The sequence below is a fragment of the Sarcophilus harrisii genome, chromosome 1 (genome assembly GCF_902635505.1).
Source record: "Sarcophilus harrisii chromosome 1, mSarHar1.11, whole genome shotgun sequence".
Lineage (NCBI taxonomy): Eukaryota > Metazoa > Chordata > Mammalia > Dasyuromorphia > Dasyuridae > Sarcophilus > Sarcophilus harrisii.
In genome coordinates, this window is record NC_045426.1 from 167,906,363 (window position 1) to 167,928,613 (window position 22,251).

The window sequence follows — 22,251 nt, forward strand, 5'->3', positions numbered from 1 at the left end:
TAAATGTCATTGTCTGAATAATAGTTATACTTCATCTTCTTGGGTTGGGGATTTTTATGTGAAAATAATTAAAATGAATTTTTGAATGTTATTCTAATTTAGGAAATTGAAATATTTTGGAGTTTGATACAAATAGGATGATGTTATCTAAAAATAGGTACACCTTACAATTTCTAGGAATTCTTCATATAATTTAACTTTGTGATAAAACAGTTTCCACAACAGTAGAATTTTCCCACTTCTAGCATTAGAAATACTTAGACTTTTTGCTCCCTCTCCTTTCCACCTTCCAATTTTGTTTTCTTCAAATCTGGACTAAAATACACTTCTTACTAGTACATAATTGTTTGTATATGGTTATTTCATATTGTTTCCCACTCCCCAACCCCAACCCCATTTAGAGGGTGAACTCCTCGAGAATAGCAGATTAATTTTTGCTTTCCTTTGTATCCTTAGTGCCTAATACAATTCTTGGAACAAAATAGGTGCTTAATAAATGCTTGTTGATTTGACTATATGGAATGTTTAGACAGAGTCACAATAGAGACTTGTGAAATAATGCTGAAGGAATTCATCCTTCTGTTAGTGGTTAAGGTAGATGAACATAAGAGTTCATAACTATGAAACAGTTTTTTGCTTGTTTTCTTCCTGTCTAGAGTTACACTGATTTGCATAGTCATTTTCCCTCTTATTCTATTATAAAAATTTTGTTACAAGGACCATGGTTTTTATTCAACATTGAATAACTCAAAGGTGTGGGCATGTAAGATTGAACATTATAATGGCCAAGACAAATCACAGTGGATATAGTCAAAGGGACTGGGTAAGTATAATTCTATTTACTAAGGATGACTAATTTCATTTCTATTATATTATAAATGAAAATATATTGGATATATGCTGAGACTAGAAAGAAAGAAGCTATGAATCATGGTCTTCCAGCACATAATAAATACATAAGATACCAAGTTTCCAGTATATATATATATATATATATATATATATATATTTTTTTTTTTTTAAATCAAACATTTATTTACTCACAATAATATTCTGCCACATTAATATAGCACAACTTTTTATGTGTAATAATAGTTTTCCAGAATGGTTGTACCAATTCATGGGTCTACCTACAGTGTCTGTTTTTCTACACTTCTTCCAACATTGATTATTTTCCTTTTTTAATCATTTTTGCTACTCTGATGGGTATGAAGTAAAATCTCAAAATTCTTTTAAATTGCATTGTTCTGGTAGTCATTTGGAGTATTTTTTTCAAATAGCTATAGATAGCTTGAGTTTCTTCCCTTGAGAACTTACTGTTCACATTCTTAGACAAAAAGTTACTAAACAGTACATGCCCTTTGACCCAGTTATGCTAAAGTTAGCCTTACAGCTAAAAGAGATCAAAGAAAAAGGAAAAGATCCTTTATGTGTAAAAATATTTATAGCAACTTTTTGTTGTAGCAACAAAACTGAAACTAAGAATGGAGAAATTATTAAATAAGTTGTGGTATATAAATATGATGGAATATTATTACAAAGAAATAGATGATTTTAAAAGAACATGAAAAGATTTATATGAACTGATGCTTAATATAGCAAGCAGAATAAGAACAATTTCACTTCAACATCACAGTTATAAAAAGCCACAACTTTGAGGACCTTTATAAACTGATTTAGAATGAAATTAGCAAAACCGGAAGAATAATTAATATAATAACAGTTCTGTAAAAAACAACTATTAGAACTAGGATGATAGAATAACCCTTCATAATGGTCCAATAAAATATAGTACTGATTATAGCAATGTAACAAATTTAAGGTGCAAAATAAAATTCTAATTTGTATACAACCATTGAGGGAATTGGTTTTGACTGACAGTGCGTATTTGATACAAAAAAAGTATGTTTTTTTTTTTTTCCTGAAGGACTAGGGAATGGGAGGGAGAGGGGAAAAAAAGGCTTGTTTAAACAAATTTTTAATAGAGAAGTGAAGGGATTGCTACAGATGTGAAATGTTACGTGCACTTTCAGATGAGGTCATTATATTATTGGTTTTACTTAACCATTTTATTTTGCTCCAAGTCCTTTTGTGAAGAGGATTTAATCTATAAATGTGGATAATATAAAAACAAGACATCAATAAAACTTAGTTTTTGAAAAAAGATCTATGCTTTTAGTGGGCATTAGGCTCAATATGAGCCAACCATGTGATGTAGCAGCCAAAAATGCTAGAGTTCATGCATGGCATTAAGAATGCGAGAACTTCCAGAAAGAAAAAGGCAAGACTCCCTCTTTATTCTCCCCCTCAGACCACAGTTGGAGTACTGGGCTCAGTTCTGGTACCATAGTTTAAGAAAGCTATTGAGAAGATGGAAAGCTTATAGTAGTGGGTAAACAGGGTGGTCAATGACAGAAGTCTATGCCATGAGGACTGGTTGCATGAACTGAAGAAAAAACTCAAGGATACAGAACAGATATGTTCACATATTTGAAGGGTTATTATGTAGAAAGCCTCACTTTTTTTACCCCAAAGGACAGAATCAGCAAGAAACAAAAGGGGGAAGATGTGGACATTAATATTTTAAGTGTGATTTACTAATATCAGCATATAAAGATCCATTCAAAAGAAGATACAACTTTACACTAAGGATAACTGAAATTGTAAAAGTTAACTTATGCTTGTCATAAGAAAAACAAAATCCCAAGAATCAGTGCTGTCCAAAAGTGGAAGAATTTAAGCAAGGCTGAATGACCACTTGATAATCATCATCATTATATATATATATATATATATATATATATATATATATACATAATGATGTACAATACATAATGATATATATATATATATACACACACACTTGTCTTTGAAGGTTGTCCTATTCTGATTCCTTCTATTTCTTTTTCCTCTTATTGCTTTTGCTAGGGTTTCTAGCATAATACTGAATAATATTGTTGATATCAGACATTCTTATTTCACGTCTGATCTTCCTGAGAGGTTTCTAGTTTATCCAAGTCCAAAACCTCATCTACTGCAGCACTTAGCCAATCAAAGATTTCATAATGATGTTATCTGGGAGATTGCTACTGAGGTATTTTCCAGCTTTCAAATTCTGTGATTCTGTGATGGTTTTGAACTCTTGCTTGGAGAGGCAAATATTCTTCCAGTGAAAACTTACCTTCTTCTGAAGAATTTCCCAAGACATTCCAACCAAGTGGCAACTCCATGTGAGCCATAGCCAATACAAGGTCTTCATCCAAAGCATGAAGCTCTTTCACTTTGAGACCAAATTGATCAAGTAGAGTCTGATGACTGCTACAAGTGAAAGCGCCAACTTGGCTAACAAGACAACGAGAGAGCCCGCAAGCCACATTGTCCATGTACATAATAGAACAATAGCCCATAGTTACTGGGGAATAACCTTCCGAGTACAGACATGTGGACACCGACACGGTTTCTTCAAATCCATGTCCTGGAATGCAAAAAAAAAAAAAAAAATCAATGTACCTTGAATCTTTATAAAAAGCTGTAAGAAGACATTTTCCACTTCTATAAGGAAAACTTGATTATGATTTTTAAAAAATTTATTAAGATTGTATCCGAAATTACATGACCTTTCCAAAGTTCCAGTGAGTTCCAATTTCATTACAAAGGCAGACAATGCCCTTGGAATAGCTCCAGGAGATTACATATTAGCCCAATAAAGAAGAGCAAGCTAGGAGTTTGGCTGGCTATCCTTCTAACTGTTTTTAAGGAGATTTGGTAGAGCCAGTGAGACCAAATTTAAAATGGCACCTCCTTTGAGTTCTTCATGGTTTTTTAAATTAATTTTTTTGCAGAGGAGTCAAGGACCCTCCTTGTCCGTGGACCCAAGTATGACTTGAACCAGATTGAAATATAATTGGGACATGTTTAACAAAATATATAAAAACATACAGCATTGATAATGTTAATTTGTGGCTTTCTAATATAGAGGTCCATTTCTTTTTGAGTTTGAAACAATCACTTTTCAGTAGTTAAGTGCAGTCTTCACTTAATATTATTCTATCAGTGTTATTATTTTGAACAGATATTTGAAATTTATTCAATTAATGTTTGAAAAACATACAATCATCATCACATTATGATTCCAATTAGAAATGTCCATCAAACTAAATAAATGACCTCTGCTACTTTCCTGTCTGCCATGTGTTACTGAGTACAATTATTATTTCATACATTAATTTTCTTATCTTTATGTGGACATTTAAATCACTTATGCAAAAATAAATAAATAAGGTTTCCCACAATAGCATGTCTCTATAAACTGCCCCTTTCTCACCCAAACTGAGGCTTAATTTTAAAGAGGAAAAAGGAGGCACAAACTTACTAGGCATATGTAGATATTGTCATTTCTCTGACATTCCTGACACTAATTACCTATAATCTCAAAAGTATCTTCACAAGGTTACAGAATTCCCAATTTGAATGGGTAACTCAGTGATCAGGATAACTCAGCCTATGCCCAAACAGGAATCTCCTACTGTGCCATCAAATTTAAGTATTATAAATACTAAATAGCCAAATTAGCTACAAAGGACATCTGAAGGAAGATACTATCTGTATCTAGAGAAAGAACTGATAAAAAAAAGTATGCATAATATGATTTTGCTATCAAGTTAGATAGATATACATACACATATACGTATTTGTGTCTAATGGTAGCCATTTCTAGAAAAGGAAGGAGGGAAAACCAGAGGAACAAAAGAAATATACATGATAATTATTATATATTAAATTGTTCATTTGCAATCATCTTTTAAATTATATATTATAGAAATGATTGTTTTATTCTATAAATTAAAAATAAATAAAACTTATAAAAAAAAAAACAGTGGTCATCCAGTTTTTGATTGAAGAATTCCAGTGATAGAACTAACTACCTCATGAGGTAGCTTATTTCACTTTGCAAAAGCTCTTAATTATTGGGAAGTTTTTCCTTATATTAAATAAAACCTGCCTTTGTCATTTCTATCCACTGTTCTTAGTTCTTCCCTCTGGAGCCAAACAAAACAAGCCTAAACCAGCTTCCCCATGACAGCCCTTCAAATAACTGAATAAAGGAACCTATCTCTCTTACCCCATCTCCAAGTTTTCTCTTCTTGGCCTTTCTGCCTTTTGTAATAGTAGAATCCCTAGGAAGGATATTTTCCTTCTTACATTTTCTAGCTTTACCTTCATTTTGACACCCCAACATATCATTTCTCCAAGGTAAAACTATATCTACCAAGCAATACAAGTAATTTTTTAAAGGACAATAGGATGGAGAATTATAGATGCTCTCTGTGAATATCTTGGTTAACCCCCTCATGTTATAGAGGAGGAAATGGAGATCAGAAAGGCTGTGACTTGCTAAAGCTCAAAAATAGCTGAGATAGGATTTGAATTCATATCTTAGGACTCTAAATTCAGTATTTCTTCCTCTATGCCAGCCTGTCTTTCTTAATTCATAACTACTTAGCTTTAAACATTCAGAGACCGCAGAAGTTTTAGAAATTAATAATATACTATACAAATGTACAGAATGAGAGTAAGAGTAAGAGTAAGAAATGAACTTCTCCAGTCTCTATAGGATTCCCTCTACCCTCCAGCAAAGGAGAAATTAGAACTATTGGGCAATATACAAATAAATTCTGAAGAACTTCATCACCATTTCTATAGGACACTATAAAGCAGAGAGGAAATTAAAGATGCTGGGGGATGAGAAAATAAAAGGGAAAGGACAAGAGAAGACAGTTAACAAAGAACATAGATAGAAAGGCTTTTACCACTATCGTTTTAGAATCATCCATTTATTTAGATTCTATCAAGGAACTCTGAAGCTAGGCAGGAAAGAGTTAAGAATTGCTTTAAGTTATAACAACAAAAACCCTAAAGGAATCAGATAACAAGTTTCAGATCACTAAACCCAAATGGAGTTGTGAGCTTCCTATGAATCTCTTTACAATGGTCAGAGTCACTGCACAATGCCATGTTTATGTTCTGCTCTCCTTCTAGGTAATGCAGGTTGCCAAAAAAATTTGGCAATGAACATGTTTTCAGAAGGTGAGTCAGTTGGTTTAAAGACTGAAAAGGTAGACACATACATGGTGTGATTTAAAGAGCTGTCCAAAAATATCACAGAATCACGGAATCTCCAATTTAGAAAGGGACAGAGGATATAGGTCTGGCCCATTGGGAGAGCTTAATAATTCCTAATTGACTGAGTGACTTAAATCTGTCCCTAATCCAAATGCCCTCTGTAACATTCCTGACAAGTGAGCTTCCATCTTTTGCTGGAAGACTGTGCTCATCCTTTGTTTTAAAAAAGGACCAATACGATTATGAGTGATGTCTTGACTTGCACATGAATTGGATTTCAGTGAGGCAGAATTGTGCAAAGTGGTTAGTTTTACTCTCCTAGAATCATCAAAGTCCAGTGGCAAGACAAAAGTCCGGGCATCTTTAGGGAGGTAAATATCTTCACTAAACTTTACATATACCAAGTGGATTCTGATATCTGACTAAGTTATAAGCACTCCACAGGGTCCACTTCAGCTGCCCTTATGGCCACCAGAACAAATTGTTCTCATCCCCCCATTCTTCTAGGGGAAGTCTTTGTATGCTTATGGTAGACATCCACTTACCTCCCAAAATAGGAAGTTTGGGTTTTTTTTGTTTTTTTTTTTTTTTTTTTAAGGAAATTTGTTCTTGTCTCAAGGCTAAATCTGCTTTTCCCCAACCAATACCTGATTTATTACTTTGGACAAAAGCCATAACTGTCCCCTTAAAATGAAAAAAAAAAAAAATGTCAACTGAGAAGCATAATACTTTAAGACATTAGCAGCCACTTGCTTATTAGAATGGATTAAATTCTCAGCTTAACTAACTAGCTGTCACCTTGAAAAGAGGAGAACAGGTTCATGAGGAATGGGACACAGGCCATATGCAATGTGATGAAAAGCAGGAAGAGGAGAAAGGTCTAAAGTATATTACCCTGCCTAAAGAACATAAACTCAAATATGGTGTCAACAGTGGAAAGCCCTGGGCAACCAAGGATCAGCATTTGATGGAAGTGGGGCTAAAGGAGCTGCTAAACAGAAAAATAGGACGTCACTAAAGGCAAACTATCTATTTCATAGTCTTGTCTTATCTGTCATGAAACTCTGAAAAGGTAGAAACTAAATTCTGATATAGTGTCTGATCTCAGACACTATGGTAACTCTAAAAGAAAAGTCCCATAGTGTTTGAAAGCATGCTGACTTTTCCAAAATTATACCTACCTCTCAGTCAGGACACTTTATTTTCTTTTTCTCCTAGTTCGCTTCCTGTTTAAAATGCTGCACAGCAAAAATAAAATAAAATAAAATCTACAAACACATTTCCCAAAGGGATACTCAAAAAAGAAATGCTTACCTGGGATGTTAGACTGGAGAATGTTATCTCCAATGCGTTGGGCAAATGTCACATGTCTTTGATGAGATCCATTGTAAATGAAATAAAATTCAGCATCTTTAGGGAGATAAACATTTTCATCAAACTTTGCATATACCATCACCTGCCCCTGGAAAATGAACAAGACAAACCATAAGCTTTGATTTTCATGAACAAGAACAAAATGTTCTCAAGTAAAAATATATCATATTAACAACATATTATATGCTATTAAATAATTAATTGCATGTAGTTTACCTCAAGTGCCCATAATATACTAAAAATAATATATTTTTTTAAATTGGCAAAAGATACTTATGTATTATACACATATCCACATACACGGTAACAACTATCTATATGGATGCATGGCACTTTGTTTCTATCCCTTACCCTGAAATTTCCTGGATGGCAAACACATTTTTGTTTACCATTTATACTGTAAGTCCAATATTATCCTGAACATGAATGTTCCTTATAACTAATAATTGATGATGGCATTGGTAAACTTTTGCCCTATACTGGACCCTAACAGGATTTTTCTAAGCACCTTAAGTGCTTGCAAGGCCATCAAATGAATTAACTTTCTCTTCCTCACTTCATGTTTCCCATATCATTTCCAACAATTGCACTCACCATAAATGTTCTCTTTCTTTGAACTACTAAAGTTCCCTCATACCTTCTTCACTGTTGGATCTGAGGACTACAAAACATTCAAGATTCTTAACCTGGAGCCCTAGAGACAAAGTTTTCTTTTCTTTTCTTTTTTTTTTTTTTTTTTTTTGATAAATGGACCCCAATGTAATTAGTTTCCTTTATAATTCTATCCATTTAAAATATTATTGTGAGAATGGCTTCATATACATTCACCAAAAGAGTCTAGAACACAAAAAAGGTGAAGAATATTAAAATAGAAGCTACCATCCTAGAAAATTCATAGACATTCTAGAATTGACTATGAAAAAAACCTCTCTTTTCTAATAAATGTCACTAAGATAACTCATTGGGGGGGGGGGGAGAGGAGAAAAAGGGTGGTTAGTAATAAAATTAAACTACACATTAAAAAAAATAAAGACATGGATTAGCCTTCCCAGATGGTTCCCAGAAGAAACACTAAAAAGACATCATGTTTTCTGGATACTCCCTAACCCAAGAACAAAACACAATACAAATAGAGCACTGAAAGAGTGGGAGAAGACTCTAGGGGCCTATGGGAGTGTCAAGGAAAGGGAAACCTGGAGGTGGAAAGGGTCACACGTTTCTGGAGAGGCTCCAAAACTTAGTCTATGCTTTAACAAGGCATCTAAGCACTTGGATATTTGCCTGGACCAAGTACAAGCTAGCATTCAGAGAGATTTCCTCATCTCTCAATACCATTTTGGGGGGTGGGGGAAGAGAGAAGAAAACAAAAGGGAAAAATGTAGGCATTATTCTAAATTGTGATTTACTAATATCATCATATATAGATTCATTCAAAAGGATATGCAAACTTTATACTAAGGATAACTGTATCCATAGAATGAAAAAAACAAAATTAAATTCAAAATTTCTTTTTACAAAAGACAAGTAGCTATTTACCAGCATAAAAATAGTACATATTCTATTTTGCTTTGTAATCCTATACTCAAAATTATTTGCTTTAAAAACACCATATATCACAATAATTTAATTCTGGTTGTGGCATTCTAAAGAAACCCTAGTTTCCAATGAAATCATGTAAATATATTTCTATATGAACATATATAATATAATTTTCATATAATGTACGTGCACATGCATTTATATAAACATATGTGTACATATATGTGTATATATGCATGTAGGTATCTATATAAAATCTATAGGCAGTACCATGCCAAGAAAAAATCACCATACAATAGCTTCAAAACCAAGTACAGGAAAATGATCTGAAAATTTAAAAAAAAAAAAAGTCCAGCATGACTGAAAAAATTTAAATGAAATTCCATTTCTAAGAAAAAAAGAACAGCTTGCTTTAGTCAAGTTCCTGGTTGCTGAGTGAATTAATTATCTACAGAGAGAATTGTCCTGACCTGCTGCTGAATGGTTTTGTATTTTTCTATGGAAAACAAATTGTATAAAAAGATCACAGTCTTTCAGAGTCCACAAGGATATCTAATCTGCATCTATTCAAAATACCTATCATATTACTGTTTTACTTGATCGGGTGAACAAGGACTATGGCTTACAAAAGAGTTTAATTATAGCCTACTTTGAAAAAAATACAACACACAGCAGCACAACAGCATAACTCAATTCTTTCAAAAGCCCTACCACATTTTACAATCACTAGTAAAAGAAGACACTGGGATGTGCTTTTCTAGAAACATAAGGATGGTACTGAAAAGCAGGCCCAGAAATCCAAGCAAGTAAGAATAATTATTGGAGAAATGATATTCACCAATGACTAGTAGTCTCTGATTAGACAAATCACAAGAGGCACCTGATCCTCTGAGAGAAAAGGAAGAGGGAGCTTCTCCACTCAAAAAATACCATAATTGTTCAGATAAGACCTTAAGAGGAAGAAAAATTAACATCTCTAAGAAACAGGGGAAATGGCTTTGGAACTACAAAGAATTGAGTATATATTCTAAAAAGGAAAACTGTATAGAAGAGAGATTTACAATTTCATAAGAAATCCTCTTTTTTCTATTCCTTGCACATAGAAATGTTCACGTTTGCTAATATTTGTAATGTTTACAATAACAGAAAGTTAAACATTTTTATAAATAAGAACGAATATCATTCGGGAAAATAATTATACTGTAAAGCTTCACAAGAAGTCAGTAAAGGAAATGTAATATGAAAAAGGATCCTATATGAATGAGAATGCCAAAAGTGCCCAATTTTTGTTTAGGAAAGAAGTTCCCTAACCATTGTGGCCAAAGAATGCTAATCTTATTACAGTCTTAGTCAAATTTCCACTTAAAGAATTCTTGTTTGACTATTTAATTCTCCATCTGGATTCAGTTGTAGACATTGTCTTCAGCACTCCAGCACTTTTCACTTTCCTAATTTTACTGGCAAAGGTGACAGAATCCTTCTTCCAGTCAAAAGCCTCAGAAGTCTATTCTTCCCTTTCCACTAACTCATTGTTCCCTAAAGATAAAATGCTTAAATTATTCCTCAATTATTGCTAAGAGGTCAGGTAAAATCCAAAATGGGACTAATGACAGGAAAGTAGAAAAGTGAAATTAATTAATGAATATGAAAGTACGTAGTGATCCCATCACCATCACCAAGTAGTTTATAAAGAGAAATGGATTTTCACATAAAGTGGGAATGATTATTATCTTCTTCTATCCCAGCAATCCAAGAAAGAAGTTGCAAGTAAAAAAAAGAAATGAAAGTGAGGGGGAGAATAAGTAATCATGAACATAAGATATCTGACTGCCACACATATAGAATTTCAAAATCTTTTTTGAAAGTCTACATAAAACTAAGATCCAATATAAGAAGAATCAACAGTATGCTAAATGCAAATCATCCTAAAATAATGGAAGTCTTAAATTATGGCACCCCAAGTAGTACAAATATAAGGCCTTTAAATACTACTGGTAAAACAAAGACCTTTCATATATGAAAGCAAATGTCCTGTGACATTTCAAGGGAAAAAAAAAATCCTAATCACAGAGGGAAAGCTATCGTTTCATATCATTTAGCAAAGTGTACTTTTAGAAAAGTCCTAGATCTGGAATCCAAGGGTTTATTTGACATTGGGTAAGTCTTTTAATTATTCTAGGTCTAAGTTTTCCCCTCTTAAAAAAATAAAGACTTGAAAGAGATGATCTCTGAAGTTTCTTCCAATTCTACATCCTATGATTCAATAAGACAACTTCACAATCAGTCTAAGAGTAAGCTGTTTTCAGCATGCCATCATCTTAAATGCTTAATAAACATGTAATTTGATGTTAAAATTCTCAAAAAATAATCCCAGATAATACCTGAAATGCAGCTTTCACCTGTATCATCATAAACTTATTTTATCATCCATCTAGGAAATAAAAAACCAAAAACAATAATTTGAGCTTTTCAAAATTATAGGATTTTCAGTCCACACTCTAGAATCTTGCTGGAGCTGAATCATCCCTGCAAACAAATGCCAAAGCTGCACCAACCCACTTGCTTTTTTTTTCATAAATGGTTACAATTTTTTAATGTTCTAGTAGAAACCTAATTTTGAGTATTCTAATCTGCCTACATCCCCATATGGATTCAAGTGGCTGTTTTGTTTAAGTTCAAAACTTTGCTGAGTAAATCTTTTAAAATCTGCATCAAAATCTCTCTTCTTCTAATCACAAATATCTTTTTTCCTTTAACTGTGAATTACAAAATAGAAAACACTCATACATATTCCACTGACCCTCCTAGAAGGCTAAGTATTACCTACAAATAGACAAAAGAAAAGAAAGGAAAAGAAAATTAAATTAAACATAAACTAAGAAAGGCAAAAGCAGTAAGTGAAATAAATATTTTTACTATCAATCAGTTTAGGTGAGTTCCCTCACTGAGGGAAAATTCTATTTATAAAGTTGAGCTAAGATTCCTCATGACAAAGCCCTCTTCTTAGACATTATTTCATTCAACTCAATTGATTTAAATAATTATTAATGAAACACTTAACTAGATGCCAGCAACTGTGCTAAAGACAAGAGTGAGATAGTTCCTGCCCTCTAGAAGCTTACATTCACTTGGGGAAAAACAATATGTGCCCAGACAATAAAAACATAAATATAGAATAATTGGGAGAGAAGCAATAGAAAGTCTTAGAAAGTAGACGGATTAGGAGACTGTTCCTCAGAAACAGTTTAGGGATTCCAAGAAGCAGTGAAAAGGAAAGAGAATATCTGAGAGATGGTGGGGAGAATCCATCATACAGAAGAGAGACAAATAGAATAAGTTTTTGTGCGGGAATATTGTGAAATGAGAGTAGAGAAGGTAACTAAAGTCAGATTATGAAGTGCTTTGAATACCAGAGGAATTATTAAGAGTATTTAGGTCTTCTCAAAGAACCAATGAATTATGGCAACTCCTGCTCATGACCTCCACTGACATGTTGAATGAAAACAATTTGCACATTACTGCCCATCAAAGGTAATCAGTGGAACTGAGATATCTAATCCCTCCAGCAATTCATTTGGTTTAGCCACATTTCATTTCAGTGGTAGATGATGTCTTTTACTTACATCATTTTATGTATTTAATTACACCTTGCTACTAGTGCATGACTGCAACATGCTCATCTGTTGGGCTAAAGTCATTTGAATTTAATAAGCTTCATTTAATACCTAAACTATGACTGTATAAAGGCAGGTAGTTGAAATTTTAACTTTGGTTATGAAAGCACAATATTATATCTGGAGAGAGACAGTACGGATAGTTAGTGGGCCAGCCTTAGAGTCAGGAAGCCTTAAGATCACAGATGACAGTTTTAGAGCTGGAAGGAATTTTAAGAGTTCATCTAATATATAATATATAAATAAGGTGTCCTCTTAGAAAACAGCCACATGAGATTTTCTTTCTTATAGCATATAACCAATATATATCAAAAGAATCTTGAATATTGTAATGCAAAGACTTCTTTCAGTTTACTTCATCAACAAATATTTAGCACCTAATCAGTAAAAACCACCACTGATACTAAAGATACAATGACTGAAGTCAAGAATTCTTAGTTAAGTTCTCAGTAGCACAAGATATAAATAGAATCTCATTGAGCCTTTCAACATTTCTGTGAAAGAGATGGATTATAGGTTATTATTGTTTTGTTACAAACTCAGAAATTAAGAAATTTGTCTGATATCCTAAAGCCAAACAGATAGTATCAAAACTAATTTCCAATTTTGCTCAATTTATTTCTAGGGCTTAACTCACAAAGGTAGGCTATCCTTTTAACCTTCTTAAAGATTGTGATTATATTCTGTCAAGCAAAATAACACATCCCCAATGGCACTGGTATATTATTTGATTAGGTGATCATTTTATATATACCTGAACTGTTTCTGAAAGATCAACATTATAGATAATAGCATATCTAAACTAGATTAGATATGCCTGTTTCTTAGTTGCTTTCATTTTCCCTTTCACAATTATTTAGAAGCTTATAAGCCTAAGGCATTATCTTTAAAATTTTGATTCAGGGTTACTTAAACTCCATATCATCCCAAGCAAAACTTCCAGACTGGTAAATCCACAAAACAACAATGAATACAATAATTTACATTAAAATAGTCATTTTTACAAGTAAATGACATCAAGGAAAAAGATTTAAAATATCATTAAAGGAAGGAAATCAATTAAAAAGGAGAATCTGCATACCAGAATTGTGATAATATAACCTTGAAATAACTTGCATATTAATAAAATGTTGTCAATAAACACATATTTTAACATTAATTTTAGATACCATCTAAACTTTAGCATTCAACTTACTGTTACTCTCAAATAAATAACAGAAGTGCATATCATAAATACACTGTGACTTTAATGTTTGGTAGAATGATTAACCATGACAAAATTTTTATCATATAAGTGACCTGCATAACAAAGCATTGCAAATTCTTTACAATACAATAGCAGGATCAAGATTAAAGAAGGTTTTTTCAATTTACTGCTCAGTTACTAACTTGATTTAGAGAATCCACGAATATGCAGTACTCCTAGAAAATGACACTTTTGATCCTTTGGTCACAATGGTATACCGGAAAGGGCTCAGAAGAGGGAGTTGATGATCCAGATTTTATCCTATTTTTGCTACTCTCTTCATGTGGGACAATGAAGCCACTTAATTTCTCTGGGCCTCCAGTTTCTCTTTTGCAAAAAGACTGAAACTGGCTAGATAACTTCCAAGGTCCCTATTGTCTTTAAAATTTTATGTTCTAAGATTATTTTAGAAAGGCCTGGAAAAATTTACATCAACTGATGCAGAGTGAAACAAGCAGAACCAGGAATACATTGTACACAATAACAGCAAGAATGTGTGATGATCAACTATGATGCTTGGTTCTTCTCAGTAGTTTGGTGATCCAAAACAATCCCAATAGACTTTGGACAGAAAATGCCATCTGCATCCAGGAAAAAGAACTAAGGAGACAACTATAAAATATGCTATGTTCACTTCTTTTTGTTTCTGTTTTTTTTTCTCTTCCACGGTTTTTCCTTTTGCTCTCATTTTTCTCTCCCAACAAGATTTGTAAAACAATGTGTATTAAAAATTAAAAAGAAAAATAAATAAAAGAAAATAAAATTTTATGTTCTATAAGTTTATTTGTGATTTTGTATATGAGACTATATAGTAAGTCAGATGGGAAAGTAGGGAAGAGCACCAGGCCTGGAGTTAGGAAGATTCATCTTCTGGAGTTCAAATTTAGCCTCAGAAACTTACTAACTGTATAACTCTAGGCAAGTCACTTACCCTAGTTATCTCATCTGTAAAATGGGGAGAATAATGACATCTACTTCCCACAGTTGTTTTAGGTATAAACTGAGATAATATTTGTAAAGTGCTTTGCAAATCCCACATCACTACAGAGGCTAGCTTTTCCTTTATATTGTGAGCTCCTTAAGGGCAAAGGCTATCTTTTACCTCTTTTTATATCTCCAGTGCCTGACACATATTAGGTGCTTAGAAAAAAATTGATAGACTGATTCTTTTTGTCACCCTAGATATTTCATGTTATGGATTTGAGGGCATTATTGTGAGCAGTGGTCCACAGGCTTGACTGGACTATCAAAAAGATCCATGACAGCAAAAAAAGGGAAGAACTTTCAAATAGCTTAGTGGCTGGGATAATGAGGAAAAGAAGGAAGTAAACAGTAAAAACAGGTAGCAATGCAGTTTTCTCCCTTGTAAAAAGAGGAAGTTGGAATAAATTGTCTTTTAGGTCTTTTCCATCTTAGCTCTAAACCAAAGGAATCATTTTGTTTTAAGGAATCAGACATCCAGAGGTCTCTGGGCCGAGAGAGAATTCAGTCATCAGTGGAGTTTTAGAAAATAGAAGGTAATAGCCCTCAGGCCAAATGCCAAGAGCCTCTGAACTGTTTCCAAAAAAAAGGAATCAGGATCCTAAACCTTTTTTTTTTCCATTTTCTTTGCCAGTACTTTTTGACACCTCAATGAGGCTTCATTTTTTCTTTCTGCCCAGGATGCCTAACACCTGGGACAGCAGAGATTCTGAATACATAAGAACATAAGCCTGGGTTTTCAGAAAGAACACTGGGAAAAAGAAGAGGAGGTTATCCTCCAAAAAGAATAACATTGCAACCCACACCCTGCAATACAGCCTATTTGGGGTTCATCTAATAGTCTTATACACTATCTTTGGTCATAATTGTCTAAGACCAAAAGTTGGTCATATGATAGAAGACAGTGTGTTGAAATAGTGACAATCTTATTCTGATTATAAATGACACTTGATATTGCCATGGTTTTCAAAATCTATTTTGTTTTCCATTATGTTGAAAACTCTAACTGGTTTATATCAATGGTTAACTGGATTTAAGAAGTAGGAATTTCCTGAAGTGAGATGATGACTGAGTCAATGAGTTAATTAAGATTATAAACTGGGAAGAGCACAGTCCCTAAGATCATGTAACATGCTTATTACAAGGCCTAAGAATAAGGTTTGCATTTTTCATGAAGGCAGCGTAGTCCTATCACCTACCAAAATTAATAATATAATCCATAAAAAATTTTCCACATATTTATTTTAAATGTCTTATCCCAGACAAGTTTTATATTTATAATATTTTAGTGAAATATTTAAACAACTGAATCAAAAGGGGCAAAGAAATTTTCAACTTTAAGCCACTAGTTCAAATTTAACCAGATTGTTGTTCTTGGAAGTGGTTATCATTTGAGGCTACAGGTTTATATAAAACTAGTTGTCATTTTGGACCATTCATGAACAGCAGACAATAGTGTGAATAACTACAACTAAAAGAAAAAAAAAAGGAACTGCTCATTTTACAGATGGGGAAACTGAGGCCAAATGGGTGAAGTAACTTGCCCAGGGTCACCCAGATAGTGTCTGAGGCCAGATTTAAGCTCAGAAAACTCAGTAACTCTAGACTCACTGTTCAATTATCCACTGTGTTTCCTAGATGTCCTCTGGTCTCACTACATCAGTTTCTTAAACTGTTCGTCATGACTCCATGTGGGTTCACATAACTGAATGTGAAGATAGCAAAAAATTTGGCAACAGTAATAGGTATCAAGAATTTTGCCAAGATTAAATTCTTTATGTAAAAATAAACACATCTATCTCATTAGAAAACATAAATTTCCTTTCATTTTTAACAAATGGTAAAATTATGTGTATTTATGTTAAAGAATTTTTAAAAATAAATTTATGATTTTTGATTTATGACTTTATGATATATCTGATTTGTATGCTTATTATACATATTTATGTGTGCCTGGATCATGGAAAGAATTCTTAGGAGAAAAAGGGTTACACATGTGGAAAAAGTTTAAGAAGCCTTGGGTTACATGATCTTAGGCATATCTTATAAAATTGCTAAACCTGTTGCCTCATCTGTAAAAGGAAGGCACTGGACTAGATAAGGACTAGATAAGTCCTTTTTAGCTCTCAAATTCTATAATCATGTTTTTGTCATTAAGAGATGAGTCCCAAACATATGGCAATGAGTAGAATGACAAGCTAGAAGAACATGATGCGAATAAAAATTGAGATATAAGGAGAAAAATAAAAGAGTTGGAGAAGAGGAAGCAGACATAAAGGGGAGGGTTGAGTAGAAGAAATGTGTCATAGTAACAGGTAACTAGACTGAAGAGCTATGCCAGTGATAAGAGAAGTCGAAAACAAAACAAAGCAATATATGGTTAATTGAAGAATAATAATTCATATTTATTTGGTGCTTAAAGCATTACAAAACATTTCTCACACAAACCCCCTACAGTGTAAATGCTATCATTTCTACATTACAAATGAGGAAAACTAAAGTGCAGAAAGGTTAAATAATTTCCCCAAGATCACCTGGCTGGTAAATAACATACCTAGGTCTCCTACCTCCAAATCATTCATCCCATGATACCAGCAATCCAGGAAAACAATACAAGAAAAATACAGAAGAGACTAAAATATAAAAATGCAAAACATGAGGACTGAAGGGTGGGGGAGAGCCAACAAACAAGAAATTGTTCATTGCTATTTAGAAAAGAAAAAAAAAAAAAAACATGAATTCAGGTCCTGGGAAAGGATAAAATTTATTTTATACAAATTGAGGAAATAATTGAACAAAGGACAAGAAGTGTGTGAAAGATGCAACACTATGATGTACTTTTCATCCCTCACTGTACTGGTTACATTGAAGGGCCTTCGTGAAAGAAATTTATTGAACACTCCCGCTCTTTTTTGTCCTGATTCTCATTCTCAATCCTTCCCTTCTTCATCTCACTTCAGTCTGTGACCTGTTCTCAGAATAGGATGCACAGGAACATTTTTCCCTAGCAAATCCCTAAAACTTCTTTACAATGTCCTTTGCTTCCTTTTGTCAAAGGCCCATCCTGTGTATTCAAATGACTCATGGACATCCTGTTTTGGGCCTAAGGCCAGCTAGAAGCTGGAAACTGATCCCAAAAGAGGTGTCAGTTTTTGGCTTTCCTAGGGCACTGTTTGGTCTCAAGTCAGTTTTGGTCCATTCCCCTTTCCCGGTCTCCACAAAGCCAACTGTTCACAGAACAATGCTTGTAGCAACAAACAGAGGTAGCCAAGACCAAAAGGCTAATGAGTATTTTGTTCTCCAGAGCGAGGCAGAAACTTCACCTTCAATTTGATGTTCTCTCTTCCAAAATGGGAAGGGATTAAAAGTGGGGATCATGAGGCTTAGATCCTTCTTCCAAGTCTGTTACTCATTGGTTACATAAGCTTATATGCGTTATTTTCTCCAATAAGATTATATCTTAGCGACCTGTTTTATTATGAGAAAACAAGGCAGTTTCATGAGAATGGATGTTTCTCTCCCCCTCACACACACAAATGTACACAGAGAACCAGAAGATCATAAAGGAAGGGCCTTATTTTCTTTGTTTGTTGGTTTTTCAAGGCAAATGTAATGTTTATCTAGCTCAGCAACAAATGACAAATTCAAGTGATCAAACCCAGTGTTCACAGGGCTTGATAATAATATTTGAAAAACTTTTCTTAGCACAAAAATCTGTCTGTAATGGCCATAAATTGATGTGGCAAATAATCTTTTTCCCCATAATGAAATTAATCAAAAATTTGCAAGATACAAATAAAACCCCTCAAATCCCTCAGATCCTTCCATAATAAATGCTAAAGTGAGCATTCTTTTATATCAGCATAATTATACTTCAATGACAACAGAAATTTAATTTAAATATTTATTAATAAAAATATCATATTGCATGTTTTTTCTATATGATAATACCATATTTTTTTTTAAAAAAGGAGCCTTTAGCTAAAATAAAAAATAAATAAAAAGGTTTTCTAGGATCCCACTGATGAGTAAGACAGCTCTAAAAGGGGCCACAAGTACCATATCATGCTAATTTAATCAACTTATAATTTACTGAGCACCTATTCTGCACAAGGAGTTTTAAATTATCAGAGAAAATGGATTCAGACACTACTCCTTCCATTTACTATTTGCATATCAAGTCATTAAACCTCCTTGGTTTTCTGTTCCTTCATATGTAAAATAAGAAGATTTTATTAAATGGTATTTGAGGTCCCTTCCAAATCTCAAAAGATGATTCCACAATGTTATGATTGCTATGAAAATAGATTCCTGAGTAAATATCAACTGACTAAACGGTATATCCCCAAGATACATAAAACAAATGTTATAACATATATGCCTGTGCATATATAAGGGGATTGTTAAAGATAAATATGGAAGTATTCTGAGTACTCTGGGTGAGAATGTCAAGTATCTGCATCAAGAATTTTTATCATTTTTCTCTTTTCTTCATGTTTTCACTTTTTTCTTCCTTTCTTTGGATTAAAGCCTCTCAGATTCTGGAAGTATTGCCAAGAAGAATAAACATCTATTGTTGGAAAGTGAGAAAACAGAGGTCATGGTGAAAAAGCTGAAATACAGCAGCTGATACCTGGGAAGTGGAAAATAATGAAGGTATTCTCCCAAGTTCACGTATGACTAACTTTCTTCCAAAGTGGTGTTCAATTAGACCAACTGAGACAAAAATCTAAAGCACATTTTTACATAACAACAGGTTTCTTCAAACTGTTCCAAATTCCTACAGAAGATAGAGTCAAAGGTCCTATTTTACTACTCATTAGCACACCATTGCTAAAACAGAGAATTTTCACTTTCAGGATGTTATTCTACCTCAACTGTACATCCAAAAGAAAAAATTTATTTGGAGAAATTGTTGGAGAGGAAATTATGCCATGTGCCACAGAGGAAAACAACATCTGTCTATACCACTGTCTAAACCTTTTTTTTTTCCCCAAGATCACAACTGACTCCATGCTTTCTCCTCATTTAAATGTGTCATACTGTAAAAAGATAATAATCTCATCTAAAGATTGGGATGTAAGAGATAAGGCTTTTTCCCTTCATTTTCCTTATTAAACACTTAAGAACAACAGTTCTCAAACTGGTTAGTAGACAGTACCCCAACTGTCTTTCAAGAAGTCCACTAGATCAAAACTATTTTCATATTAATATTAAGATGTTGTCTAATAAAAATATTCCTTTTTTCTATCTACACATCTGTGTGAAGCAAAATTTTCTTCATATAATTATACCAAAACAGCACTGCAACAGATTAAATGAAGAAACAGATAGGAAAATTCCCCTCTCTTTTATTAAGTCAAAATTTAAAAAGATTTGCAAAATAATGTACAACTGTCCTTTATAATTTTTTTTTGATTTGGAAAAAATAGTTATTTTCATTAAAATATGTGATATGTTAACATAGGATGCATTTTTGTTGTTTTTAAATTGTAAATATTTTAAGTGAAAAAATTTTAATTTTGAATATGGCAAATATCAATAGATATAACCTAAAATTTCCTTGAGATGCTCAATAATTTTTAAATTATATAAAGGATGCTAAGACCTAGCTTCTTTAAAGGTTACACAAGGTGGTCCTGCTTTTACTGCATTTCTGATTCGTTTATGTGTATAAATGTTTTATTTCCCAAGAAAAAAAATAAAATCCTTAAAGGGTAAGGACTATTTTTTCCCGTTTTCCTTTTATCCCCTATGCCTTGAATAATCACTTATAGGCACTTCATAAAAGCTTACTGAATAGAATTGAATGGTCAAGCAAAAAACAAAAATAATTTCAAATTTAGTGATATCCTGGGTCCCTTACATTAAAAACAACAATAAATTATCTTAACTCATATTTTAAAAGAATAAGTAGTACAGACTTGCAATTGCTTTTACCTGAATCTTAAAGCCTTCTATATTATTTTTTTTAAATTCTGTACACATAATCAGAGCATATATTACATTCTCAAAGCCAATAAAATCATTCTCCGAATAACCCTGAAAACTCAGACATACTATACCATGCTGGTACCAAAGTCATCTTTGCCAAGCAGACTAAAAATTGATTTTTCCCAAAGAGTACATCAAGGGCTTCCTCAATTCTATTTTTTTTTTTTTATTTAATAGCCTTTTATTTACAGGATATATACATGGGTAACTTTACAGCATTAACAATTGCCAAACCTCTTGTTCCAATTTTTCACCTCTTACCCCCCCACCCCCCCTCCCCAGATGGCAGGATGACCAGTAGATGTTAAATATATTAAAATATAAATTAGATACACAATAAGTATACCTGACCAAAACGTTATTTTGCTGTAGAAAAAGAATCAGACTCTGAAATATTGTACAATTAGCTTGTGAAGGAAATCAAAAATGCAGGTGTGCATAAATATAGGGATTGGGAATTCAATGTAATGGTTTTTAGTCATCTCCCAGAGTTCTTTTTCTGGGTATAGCTAGTTCAGTTCATTACTGCTCCATTAGAAATGATTTGGTTGATCTCGTTGCTGAGGATGGCCAGGTCCATCAGAACTGGTCATCATATAGTATTGTTGTTGAAGTATATAATGATCTCCTGGTCCTGCTCATTTCACTCAGCATCAGTTCGTGTAAGTCTCTCCAGGCCTTTCTGAAATCATCCTGTTGGTCATTTCTTACAGAACAGTAATATTCCATAATTTTCATATACCACAATTTATTCAGCCATTCTCCAACTGATGGACATCCATTCAGTTTCCAGTTTCTAGCCACTACAAAAAGGGCTGCCACAAACATTCGTGCACATACAGGTCCCTTTCCCTTCTTTATAATCTCTTTGGGATATAATCCCAGTAGTAACACTGCTGGATCAAAGGGTATGCACAGTTTGATAACTTTTTGAGCATAGTTCCAAACTACTCTCCAAAATGGTTGGATTCGTTCACAACTCCACCAACAATGCATCAATGTCCCAGTTTTCCCACATCCCCTCCAACAATCATCATTATTTTTTCCTGTCATCTTAGCCAATCTGACAGGTGTGTAGTGGTATCTTAGAGTTGTCTTAATTTGCATTTCTCTGATTAATAATGACTTGGAGCATCTTTTCATATGACTAGAAATAGTTTCAATTTCTTCATCTGAGAATTGTCTGTTCATATCCTTTGACCATTTTTCAATTGGAGAATGGCTTGATTTTTTATAAATTAGAGTTAATTCTCTATATATTTTGGAAATGAGGCCTTTATCAGAACCTTTGACTGTAAAAATATTTTCCCAGTTTATTGC

The 22,251-nt window shown here is 33.2% G+C and overlaps 1 protein-coding gene and 1 long non-coding RNA gene across 5 annotated transcripts in view; one reads left to right on the forward strand and one right to left on the reverse strand.

Moving 5' to 3' along the window:
- The window catches only part of ARHGEF28 (Rho guanine nucleotide exchange factor 28), a 352,261-nt gene that overhangs the window by 229,789 nt on the left and 100,221 nt on the right, over nucleotides 1-22,251 (reverse strand). For all 4 annotated transcript variants that reach the window (XM_031966506.1, XM_031966499.1, XM_031966513.1 and 1 more), the window contains exons 4-5: nucleotides 7,438-7,585; nucleotides 3,182-3,475 (exon numbers count right to left, since the gene is read on the reverse strand). In XM_031966506.1, the coding sequence (XP_031822366.1) occupies nucleotides 3,182-3,475; nucleotides 7,438-7,585 (442 nt within the window). The remainder of the gene's footprint in view (nucleotides 1-3,181; nucleotides 3,476-7,437; nucleotides 7,586-22,251) is intronic.
- On the forward strand, nucleotides 464-20,264 carry LOC116423326. The gene is made up of 2 exons (XR_004233894.1): nucleotides 464-823; nucleotides 19,468-20,264. It is a non-coding gene; the product is annotated as an uncharacterized LOC116423326 (long non-coding RNA).